This window comes from Solea senegalensis, unplaced genomic scaffold (assembly GCF_019176455.1).
Source record: "Solea senegalensis isolate Sse05_10M unplaced genomic scaffold, IFAPA_SoseM_1 scf7180000015677, whole genome shotgun sequence".
Taxonomy (NCBI): domain Eukaryota; kingdom Metazoa; phylum Chordata; class Actinopteri; order Pleuronectiformes; family Soleidae; genus Solea; species Solea senegalensis.
Window position 1 is genome coordinate 1 of NW_025321413.1, and position 12,540 is coordinate 12,540.

General features: G+C 42.6%; 1 protein-coding gene across 1 annotated transcript in view; it reads right to left on the minus strand.

The window, feature by feature from the left end:
- Positions 1-552: 552 nt before the first annotated feature.
- pik3cb (phosphatidylinositol-4,5-bisphosphate 3-kinase, catalytic subunit beta) overlaps positions 553-12,540 on the minus strand; it is a gene marked incomplete at its 3' end in the record, with an annotated part of 59,372 nt that continues 47,384 nt past the window's right edge. The window contains exons 6-16 of the mRNA XM_044017625.1: positions 9,444-9,623; positions 7,824-7,991; positions 5,560-5,649; positions 4,935-5,189; positions 3,974-4,074; positions 3,753-3,891; positions 3,473-3,523; positions 1,845-2,033; positions 1,000-1,121; positions 756-899; positions 553-652 (exon numbers count right to left, since the gene is read on the minus strand). Coding sequence (XP_043873560.1) covers positions 553-652; positions 756-899; positions 1,000-1,121; positions 1,845-2,033; positions 3,473-3,523; positions 3,753-3,891; positions 3,974-4,074; positions 4,935-5,189; positions 5,560-5,649; positions 7,824-7,991; positions 9,444-9,623 — 1,539 coding nt within the window. The remainder of the gene's footprint in view (positions 653-755; positions 900-999; positions 1,122-1,844; positions 2,034-3,472; positions 3,524-3,752; positions 3,892-3,973; positions 4,075-4,934; positions 5,190-5,559; positions 5,650-7,823; positions 7,992-9,443; positions 9,624-12,540) is intronic.

Genomic DNA, 12,540 nt, shown 5'->3' on the forward strand with positions numbered 1-12,540 from the left:
ATTATTCTCTTAAAGTAACAGTACTTTTACCTGAGACATTATTCTCTTAAAGTCACAGTACTTTTACCTGAGACATTATTCTCTTAAAGTAACAGTACACCTCTGATTGAGACTCAGCCTTCATGTCTCAGGCTGGTTTGCAGCATCAGTCATGAGGCCACAGACGGTCAGTGCTGGTGACAGTAACCCTTTAAAGGGGCTCCGTCAGCTGCTTTCTGACCCCTTCAACATTGCTCTTCAAAACAGGAAGTTGCCAGATAAATGTCTGTTCTGATGAGGAAGTAGGAGGAAGTGTCCAGAGGAGCAACCGTTAAAACCGAAGGTCAGAGGGCAGAAGGGTGACAGCAGTGTCCCAGTGACAGGCTAAAAATACCATCAGTCTGCCAAAGATAACAATAGACCTCAGCTATTCTGAGGCCACAGTGACAACTCAAGGCTTAGTGGAACTCTGTGGCGTTGGTGCAGAACGAGACACCATCTGTGGAGTCTGTGATCAGACTAGATCAGATGTTTAAGACAAGAAAAGTATAGAAAAACATGTGTGACATGTACCTGTTTCTTTAAAACCTCAATATGAGGGATGCTGCCTCTGCAGTAGGCCTCCAGGATGAGGGCAAACTGCACCGAAACAGCTGGCATGTGGATCTCTGACCTGCAGAGGGCAACAGAAAGCAGCCAGAAATGACACCTCTTCAGACTAATAACGCTGCCTTTGAAGACATGAGTGCGACTGTGAGACGTGGGTCTGTACACACCGGAGGTGCCAGAAGAGGAAGTGTCCTATCTTGCGGTTGCACTGGGCACGATCCAACAGGAAGTGGGTGAGGGCGCAGTCATAGTACGGCTCATAACGCAACACCTGCACCAACTGTAGCAGGTACTGTGACAGCTCCTCATCACTGTGACCAGAGAACACATGCTTCCCAGCTTTAACCTTTCTTTGCTTTTGTTAAATATTAAATGCACAACCTGGGGATGTAGATGTAGAAAGGTTTATACCTCATGTCACGCAGACAGCCCACTGCATACTCTCTGACATACTGGTCAGGGTAGTTAAAGTCCAGAAGCTCCAGGGCGTCTCTGGGACTCAGTTTGGGCCAAATCTGAAGAAGTGCCTGGAGCTGAGACAAACAAACACAACAGCTGATTACAACAAACAAACAACAAAAGTCTACTTCTGTCAGCTCATTAATATATATACATATATGTGTATATATACACATATATGTATATATATATACATACATATATGTATATATACACACATATATATATATGTATGTATATATATATATGTGTGTATATATGTATATATATAGATATATATATCTATATATATACACCTTATTCTATTGTGTTTTTTCTGTAGGTCTTGTATTTGTCCCAACCATCAATGTGGTGTTTTATGTTCTGCAATATTCACTGTTTTCACCTCCCTGCTTTCCCTGGAAATGTCAGCAGCATGAAGCATGATTGACTGACTGTACTTCTCTCTAGATGGGATGTAGTCCATCACAGTGTTCCACTCCACCATGGTGGTGGGTAAAAGTTTTCACTCTAACCACGAGGCCGCCCGGGTGGTTAATAGTCTGGAAGCTCGATGAATAAATCAGAAAAGACTGCATACATCCAAGTGTTCAGAGGTTCCAGAGGTTGAATGTATGTTCAGTATGTTCAGTATGTTAATACGATGCTAATAATGAAGTTCAACTGTCAGCTACTGTTTTCACATGTCACAGATTAACGAATGAATGAAACAAAGTGAAAACACAAACTCGTTTCCTGATAAAAAGTCATATGTTGTTGGCTTCAAACACATGATCAGCAGAGATGAGCGGTCTGACCTGAGCCATGTCCTCGTGTTTGCTCCACTTCACAGACAGCAGCAGCTTCGGCAGAGACTGAGGGAAATTCTCTCTGCAGTCGCAGCGTAGTGTCCAGATCAGATCCTTCTCATTCTCACACAGCTGCGAGAGCGGATCACGCTCCATGATCTCCTTCAGCTCGATGTGGAACTTCTTTCCCCCGCGACCCTGTCGGGAGCGTGAGAGGGAGAGGATGATGAAGGTGTCTGAACTGAAAGAGGAGCCATCATGCAGTGGCAGCAGCAGTGACGATAAAGAATCACAAGATGGCAGGAGTGTATGTGCTGAGTTATCATGAACTGAAACACAGTCCTCAAACTTTATGTTCTCTGACTGAAAAACACACGTAAACTGAGGAGCAGCATATGATGTTTCACAGTGAGGGGCTGTGTTTGAACATGTCCTCTTCATCACAGGGTTACATAAGTCACTGCAACACGCCCAGAGACGCAGGAAAACACACACACAACTGATAACGTTCTCTAGTTTTTACTCCTAAATAAATGGTCTTATGAGGAGTCTTTGTGGTCGTGAGACCAGCACCAGCACCAGAACCAGCACCAGCACCAGCACCAGCACCAGCACCAGCACCAGGCTCCTGAATGAATGGAGGTCTTTTGGAAAATGAGTGTGTTCTCGGTTGATTTTGATTTATTCATTAATTAACACCAGTGATTTCCTGAAATCTCGATGGCTAGCTTCAGGTGTTCTTCACTTCAATAGTTTAGAGGAAAACAGACGATACAGCATGGACCATATGAGAGGACGCCATGTGACAACAGCCAGTATTGACATCTGTGAACATGTGGCTTTAAAAACTCAGCACATTCCATATATTTCACACTAAATTCACCAGCAAGGAGATGAAAATAGCACAGTGTGAACGTGTGTCGAGGTGAAACAATCCATTACTAAATGAATTTTATAATAACTATTTTATATGTATCAATGAATCGCTTTTTTCATGATTAAAACAAGATGTTTAAGCTTCTTAAAGGTGAATACTTCTTTAATTTCTTTGCTCTGATAACAAAGAAATCATTCAAAGTGAATCATTTTGATTTGTGGATAAAACAAGACATTTGAGAACATCATCATTTCCAGGTTTGACGAACGCTGATCAACATTTTTTAAGGTTTTCTGATATTTTATGGACCAAACGATTCATCGATTCATCGAGAAAATAATCAGCAGATGAATCGATTATGAAAATAATGGTGCTCTAAAAGTGTGTATCTCGTAATCCAGGTTCAAATCCTCACCGTTCAGATTAAAGCTTTGAAATTATACACGTGATAAAACAGTGTCTCTGCTCAGTTCATCATCATCATCATCATCATTCATCAGTGTGACGCTTGTTGTCCCAGGACTTATTTATTCTTTCTCTCTGCACCGCTTGGAGCACGGTGTGAGCGATTCACTGACTTGTCTCACTGAGCACAGCTGCTGTCAGGATCCACTACCAGACTATAACCACTGCACTGCTCCCCACTCAGCTCTCAGCCCACTTGTTGGCATATTTCAGTCATCAGTCAGGCTCAGAAGAGGGCGTTTAGTTACCCTTAAACATGCAGAAATGCCCACACACTTATTGTATATTCACTTACCATAGGTGCACAGTCGCTGGCTCCAGCGATCTCTGCAGCTTTTTCCAGTATCTGCAAAAAAAGACAAAAACATAACGACTAAACACACTAAACTGCATTAAATAGAGCGAGCATGTCCTCGACAGACACCACTTCACTATAAGCCACGATAAGGTCCCCGTAAGTATGGTACACACACACACAGCAGACATTTGTTCATGTGTATTACTGTGATCGCTGGAGGGGGAATGAAATGTTTCTAAGAATGTAAGAACAGCGAGTAACGTGACGACCATCTGACCTTGTCGAAGAGAGGGAAGATGACGGGGTGTGACGAGTACTCTGGGAAGTAGATGTGCAGCGCTGTGGCATTCTCAGTGTACGGGTTGGTCTGAACAGTTCCTATGGGGTTCAGCATCTCTTCAAGTTCATCTGGGCACAGGACGACAGAGATTCAGCTGTTATTGATGAAACTCATTCACATCTGATTATGATGATGACACAAATGTGCCTGTGTGTGTGTGTGTGTGTGTGTGATGTGCGAGTGTGCAGGTGATATCTCCAGTCTTCAGTTGGCCTTTGTAGTCAAACACCATGGTATTGACCCAGGCTATAGGATAGTGCTGAAAGGGAGAGTTCAGGGCTGTTATTAAGTGTACGCCCCCTGCTGGTGCCCTGCACCTGAATCTCACCGTCATTGAAAACCTGGCTGTCAGCAGGAACACGGGGGAAAACAGATTTTAGCCACTAAAAAAGGCTCAACTAATAAAATTGATCTTGGCTCAAGACTACGATAACTCACAGGGTTTGTTTCTAAACTGGTAAGGTAACAGGGTGCAGCGCCCCCTGTTACCTTACGACACTTTACACTACAGAAAAATATCCACTTGACGCCCGTAAACAACATTCCTGTTTGCTAGAAAACACACAATGACTCCAAAAATACCAAAATAGTGTAAAACAGACAATGAGACGTCTTAAAGGACTGTGCATTCAGGTAAACTGTCCCGGTGTTGTTCATATGTCCACATCACCGGCCTGTTATTAATATTACTATTAATATATACACACAAGATTTAACAATAAGTTGCGTAGAATGTTCATTTTCACCTCAGATGTTCTAAAACTGTCATTAGTGTTGTTCTCATACTATTGTGTTTCGCTATCTTGCAAATATGTTTGCCACTTAATCTGTTTCTTTCTATAAACCACTCACTCCCTGCACCAAAGTGCATTAAAGGTTAACTAACGAGGCAGCAGTGGACACAGATTTCTCTCTGCGGACTTTGGTGCAGGAGAGTAAATGGGGTGAGATTTAATAAATGAGCCTTTTGTTAAGGGGCTAAAAACAGCCATGTTTGAGGTGAGAGAGCGTGTGTGTGTGTGTGTGTCTAATGTTGCTTGACGGCACAGAGGACCAGCAGCACAGCCTCATACAATCATGCTTCCATCAGCTGAATGGATCCCCGTCTCTGTCTCTTACCACTTTCCCTGCTTTGCGGATGGTCTGGTATTTGTTGATATGTGGGTTTTTGGTCGACTTCTGCTTCTTGACTTTGTCCATCAGGGCATAGATGGCGAAGCAGAGGCGGGTCATGCGAGGCAGGTCACAGACCGAGAGGTCAAATTCCAGCGTGCTCTCCTTCCACGTGTGGTCCGAGCGCCCGCCGCTCTCACTGCTCACTGCCGGCTTACACAAGAGCTCTGTGCCGTGGAAGAGCCCCGCCCTCACCTGGACCTGGGTGAGAAGAGAGGATTGGTATGTGTATGTGTGTGTGTGTGTGTGTGTGTGTGGAGCGTCACAAAAACGTGTCCCTGACATCACTTGTGTTGGTGTGTGTATACGAGTGCATGTATAGACACGTGTGTGAGGAGACAGCAACAAATCAATGCTCAACAAGACTTCAAATAAACGTGGTGAGGAAATACAATTCTTAATACAAATTAATATACTGTTTTTTTTCTTTTTACACTTATTTTAAGAGGACTAACGAGTTCTATCGAGTTAGTTCTAGTTGTAAAAGTCTGTTGAATCCTCAGATTAACAGCTGTTAATAGCAGGTCTGAGTGCAGTCAGTCAGTCAGTGACACATTAACAGAGAGTTTACCTTGGCAGTTTCCTCTGCGTTCACCTTACTGGCATTCACCAGGACTATCTTGAACGGGGTGGACACGTCCCACACACATGTCTGCACTTGCTGTGGGAGGAGGAAGAGAGACTTGCAGTGAATGAGCAGTATTAGCATTAGCATAATGTGGTTCTTCACACCCACCAGTTCCCTGTTCTCTGTCTCTCACTCACTCACACACACACACACAGGGGTGGGGTGGGTGGGGTGGGTGGTGACAGGTCATTCTGGTGTCAGTGGATTTGCAAGGGTCAGCAGTCAGCAGGACAAACGGCGTCACATGACACCTAGGAACTATGAACATGACTAACTATTACACTTCCTGCACTTTGTTGCCTCTGGATGTGCTGATGTGTTTAAATACTCATGTGAGCATGGGTACTTCTGTCAGCCACACACACACACACACACACACACACACACACACACACACACACACAGACACACACACACACACACACACACACCCACAGACACACAGCAGCTAAAGAAATGCATTCACAGGCCCCAGTAAATTTCATCAATTCTGCAAAAACACGAGTTCACTAACTAAATGCTCGCTGCTGCTGCTGCTGCTGCCACCTTGTGATAAATTAGGTCGTCAATACAATGACTGATAAAACATTTGTATTTCTTTAAAACATTACAATAGTCACTGACTGACTTTTTATAATCAAGCAAATAATAGAATACTCATGCTAATCCAGAGAGAAAAAAAATCATCCCCATGTTCACTATGTTCACCAAGTTCTATATACAGTATATATATAATAATTGACAGGTTAAGCGATTGGCAGTGTTTATATTAATACAGGGCATCAGTGGGCGTCACATTTATCATAAATCACATGAACACGATGATTGTGACACTTTGGAATCCCTTGCATCATATTGGCCAGTGAGTGTACTGTACATGGAATCATTAAACCACATGAGGAAGTCAAATTAGCAGCATTTTTTACTGTCAACCAAACCAAGATGTTTCATCACAAGTCGACGACACTTCTGCTGCTGTTCTGATTATATTGGATGGATATAATGAGGTTATGTTTCATAAGGTGAGGTGACTATTTGACTATCTACAAGAGTCAGTGAAGTAGGGTGATGAAAACGAAGGCCAATAATCTTCAGACATGAACACATGGAAGAGCGATGTCACTGCACACCCGGCAGCAGCAGCAGCAGTAACGAGACAGTGGTGTCTACGTGGTGAATGTGCATGCTTGCTTCAACACTGGCTCATAAACAACAGGCGACAGATGTGCAAGCACATGTTTACCTCACAAAGCTTCACCCCTGCCTCAAACAACAGTGGCATATCAACATGTGAAGCGTCAACTGAGGCTGGCATGCCTCAGTTGATATGGCTTAGAAATGATATCTCCATATTTTGAGGATATATCTCGGATATAAAGCTGCACACAGGTCGTTTCAACTGTTCATCTACTGTTTATGATTTGTATTTCATGCTTACAATACAGTTATTACTTTCATTTCAGATAATACCTGGTTTATTCATTTTTAATGTTAAATGAAGGATACACATGACTATAAATATGGTCAAATAAAGATGTGTTATGAGGTTACCATGTACTTTTTAATCAATATATATACATATATATATACACATATATATATTTTGCGTAATACACCATCAATTAGGAATGTAATGTTATATATGTATATGTGTATACACATACATATACATACATACATGTATATATGTATGTGTATGTGTATATGCATATATACATACATGAATATATATTATATATATATACATACATATATGTATGTATATATATATATATATATATATATATATATAAACCTTGCATTCCTAATAGTTGGTGTATTACACAATGTGTCCGACAAAGTAAATATGATGATTATCAATGCAACAGCCTTTAAAACCATGAAAAGTCATCATACCTTATCACGATACGATGATCTAAGTCCATATCTTGTCTCATGTCACCATATGTACATACTGTGTATATACATATTTATACTGATACAGATAATATGGATATATTGCTCAGCCCAAGCTTCCACGGCTTCTGAGTGACACACTGCTCAGTAACGACAGTAGATACTAGTAGATAGAGTAACTGCTACGTAGAATATGTGCATCACAACGACACTTTTGTCGTCCTTGTAACGTGAAAACATACACTGATCAAATTTGTACACAACACAATGAGTGCGTTCATTGGCAGAGCCACGCAGGTCTCTGCACTCACCGTGGGAACCCTTCTCTTGGGAGGAAGTGGTAACGGGGGGTTGGAGGACTTGCGGCTGACCACAGCTCCGATGGTGGAGATCTCCTTTTCAAACATGGCTTTGACAGTGCTGAGGTGGATCAGGGTGAGGCGGGGACACTCCTTGGAATGCAAGCACGTGCGGATATACTGAAAACACAAATCCCTTTTAGCCATGTGCATCTTTGAGTATCTCCTCATACACAAACACAAAGCAACGTGCCACATGTTTTAGGTGGACTTAAGTGAACAGTCCTCTGAAATGTGAGGATTAAACACTGGAGTAATGCTGTCGCTGAAACTCAGATTTCCAAATCATAAACTTTGAGGAACCTCAGGTACTTCAGGTTAGGATTCATTACACTGCTTCCTTTAACGTAAATTGCACTTTTGTTGTTTTTGTTGTTATTTGTGCCGCAGTAAATCAGTCATACACATTTTTAAACATAGACGTGTTGCTACGCTACTTGTGTGAGCCGAATACCATGAAAACTGGCTAACAACCTAGCCTGAGATCCATTTGTGATGGACTCAGGGGTGACTCCCAGTTCTTCTGCGTTCCCATGTTAATGTAACGCAGCATAAGGCTTCTTATGTTGCCATCGCCTTTGCTATTATATTTTTTATCATATCTTAATCTCTTCTGTACATTCCAAGTCTGGAAAATCTAGCATTAGCAGGCTACACTTTGACAACTCATACAACTCACCCTCACCTGTGGTCTGTATAGAGGATCTTTAAAATCTACACATTTACATTCTATACCAGTGACATGATAACGATTCTTCAGCTTGTAGTGGAGACTCTGATCACGTGCTGCCAGCGCCTTTAATTACATTCCAATTTTAACCCACAGTATAAGATTTAAAGGTGTTTACAAACTCCAAGAAGTAGGCTGAGAACTGAGTGAGGGAGGGAGAGTTGGGGGACAGTGCAGGAGGCGTGGTCTGATAATGAAATCTGACATGGAGTTGCAGCTATTTAATGCTAATGAACACCAGCCCCAACATTTAAAAAAGGGGGAGGAGAACAAGAGAGTTACAAAAGAGTGGACCAAGAACGCTTCAGGAGGAAGATTTAAATGTATTCTCTCATCATCCTCCTCTTCCTCACATATACTGAAGACACTGGTATAGTGAAATTAGATTAAGATGAACTGATTATTATGATTAAATGTATTATTATTATTATTATTATTTTCTAAGCACTCGGGTTAAAAGTCTCAGCTCCACTCGGCTCACACACTCTGGTACATACAGTAGAACAGTATTTCTGAGTATTTCTGCACCATCCTCTGGTGCACGTACCACAGTTTGAGAACCATGGCTATATTTGCACCTGGAGCAACAAATATCATTACACTGGTTTACACCTGAAAACACACACCTGGTTTAGTTAGACTTGAACCAAACTTAGTGATTCAAAATGCTGACTATTAAGACTTCTCTCATAACAGCATTTATACTTGTACACAGGGACTGTTACTAATATTAATCCTTTTAAATCCACATTCACCTTTTCATCAGATTAACCGATCGATGTTATGAACATAAAATAAATGACAAGCTAATGTACAAACTGTCATTTACATCTAACTCAGACCTTGTATTGAATGAGTGGGTGATTTCCACAGAGGAACTCCAGACTCCGGCTGAGCCTCAGTATGTACTGAGTGGTCCACGCCTCCTCCTCAGGGCCGTGGGTGGTCAGCCACTTCCTCACAGCCAGCTCCATCAGCTCCATGGTGGGGCAAGATGACGGCACCTTCAGAACGGCAAAGTCCTGCAAGAAGAGCGAGGCAAGAGAAACTGAGGCACAACTCCAAATACGTTCAAATGTGGAAGGGGAGGAATATAAGATGAACACATGACGCTGGATAGACAGTGGTGTGTGTGTATGAGGCACTGACACAAAGTCAGTGGAGCTGTGTGTTTGTGTTTGTGTTTGTGTTTGTGTTTGTGTGCCACTCTATTTCTCTACTGGACAGTAGGGCTGGGCGATATGGACCAAAACTGATATCTCGATATTTTTTGTTTGAATGGCGATATGTGATATTATAACGATATTTTCAACCAACCAGTTAGCTCGCTAGCTCACCGGTTAGCCGCTCAGCTGAGAGCTGAAACCCGGCATCCGGAGTGGAGACCAGAAACCCGGAGACCAGAGCCTCGGTGTCGGACACGGTAAACAACGAGCTGCTGATGTGTTTTAAGTCCACTTGGAGCCGAAATTTGCGGCTAACAGCTGAGCGGCTAAAAACTAGCGACGTCAAACAGGCATTACGTCACCAGCTCAACTTTTATTTTGTAGTAACGAAGATGGTTAAGAAAAATGTATCAGAGTAAAAGTAGACATTTTATTTAGGAAAATAACAGTTCTTAACCACCAACTGCTCACGCTCCACCTGCACCGTGTCCGCCACGGTTTTGTTTAAATGTCTGTTGTGATGCGTAGCGTGGGCGGGACAACAATACGTAGTACATACATGTAAGGGGCGTGGCTGAGCAGCTGAACTAGGCTTGTAGGCTCAGAGGGAAGCGGTCGGCTTTATTAAATAGCGTTTGTAAGGCAACATAAGAAGAATATATATAATACCGGTATGATGATATTGTCTCAACTACATATCTCTTTCAAAAATATACTGCTGTAACTCTTATTATGGAATATCGCCCAGACCTAATGGACTCTACTGCAGTGTAAAGCAGCTTTTAGTGGTCATCCAGACCATTTACCATTCAAACTCATTTGACTGCAGTTGTCTACCACTGTTAGCTCACAGGGACACAGGAGCTGCTGCTGATTCATTTGTAAGGAAAATCCAAACAAAGGATTTCATGCACCAGTGTCACCATGAACCAAGTTTGAACGTACTGGTGAAGGCAGCAGTGGATCAACAGCTCCTGTGTGCTGTGATTTTCTTCATGGACTCTGGTGTGGAAAGTGAGCGCTTCACAAAGGGAAAGCAACTTCTATTTCTGGTTGGAAAAGGTAGTTTAACGTAAAGTGTTGAACATATTTTTCTGATTTCATAGAGTGAAGCAGGAAACGAGCGGTCAGGTGATGCGTTTCTATGAGCACGAGAAAGAGAGTGAACGCTGAGGAGGCAGCGGAAGCCGCTCTATGAAGCACAGCGGGAACCCTGGACTGTCTTCAGCAAGCACCAAGACTGGCCCGCACGTACACTGATGATACAGGACCACCTCCACGCCATCGCAACATTCCTCTGGCCAAAATGTCACCAAGTGAGCCGCACGTGCTCACGCCTGCAAGCCATGGCTGCAGATGTGCACCAGATGTGGAGAGTCAGGACCCAGAGCTCTCCTCCTAGGCCTGTTTAGAGTGCTGGGATGTTACCATGTTAACAGAGGACTTCTTTTAGGTTCCAACTTCCAAGTGGCCTATGTAAATGTTTGATGACATTGTTGCATGAATAATTTGAATAATGTTCCTTTCTTTTAAGACCCGATTACAGCTGGGTGTCAAATTCAGTTAGAGAGGGGGCCAAGTCGATGCCAGACGAGGTCAAATAACATCAAATTCAGAATAAGATTAAATAAAGCAACAAATCAGAGATCACATTTGAAATCAAAGATGTGTCATGTTGAGATTCATTACTTTTTTCATAGATTTAGCCTCAGACAGGCTGCTCCACAGTTATACACTCACAAAAGAACAGAAATGTAAAATCATTGATAAATGGTTCTGAGCGGTAGAACGAGTCGCCTTTCAACTCGAAGGTTGTGTGGTTTGATTCCCGGCTCTGCTAGTCTACGTGCCAATGTGTCCTTGGGCATACTTGGACATACACATTCACATGGCAGCGTGTGAATGGGCATGAACGCTGATGTGCTGCACACAGATGCATGTATGAAAGTGTGAGTGGTCATCAAGACCAGAAACGTGCTGTATACAGACAGTCACCATCAGCAGCTGTGTTCCAGTAGAACAATCATTTGCTGTACTCATATAAAGCTCAAAGAGTCTGGCTCCCGCTCTGTTTGTGTTTGTCCACATTTCATTTATGTCTTTCCTTTACAGCAGAGGTCACTTCAGATGTGTGGTGCTGAGAAGTGTCAATGGAGGAAAGACATTGACACATGTGATACACATGATCCCTGTGTAGAGACTGTGTAAACATGCATGTGAATCCACAGCAACTGGGGCGACTGTTGTCTCCTATTTATAGCAGAGCACTGACCCCGTATCTGAGAGGGAATTTTAATTTCCTCTAAGTCCAATATAAATGTCAACCATTAATCATTAACATCAGACATGGCCACAGCCAACACACTAAACCAATAAAGCTGTACTATCCTCAAAGTCCTTCAGTATTTAACAGCATCTATTGTACTTATTTTAAGGTTGAAGTTCCATATGATAGAGATTCTACAGTGAATGTGTCTGATGACATCACTAAAAGGAAGGTTCACACTCAACTTTACAACAACACACCACAGCAGAACACTTCCTGTCTGGAATGAGGCTTATTGTGTTCAGACCATGTCAAAGTCCACCTGTGCAGCAGCAGCACAGATGTGATGTTCATGACATGACCATCTGTTTTATGATGTCAATGGAAGGTTCACACACACACACACACACACAGACACACACACACACACACACACACACACACACACACACACACACACACACAGACACACACACAGACACAGACACACACACACACACACACACA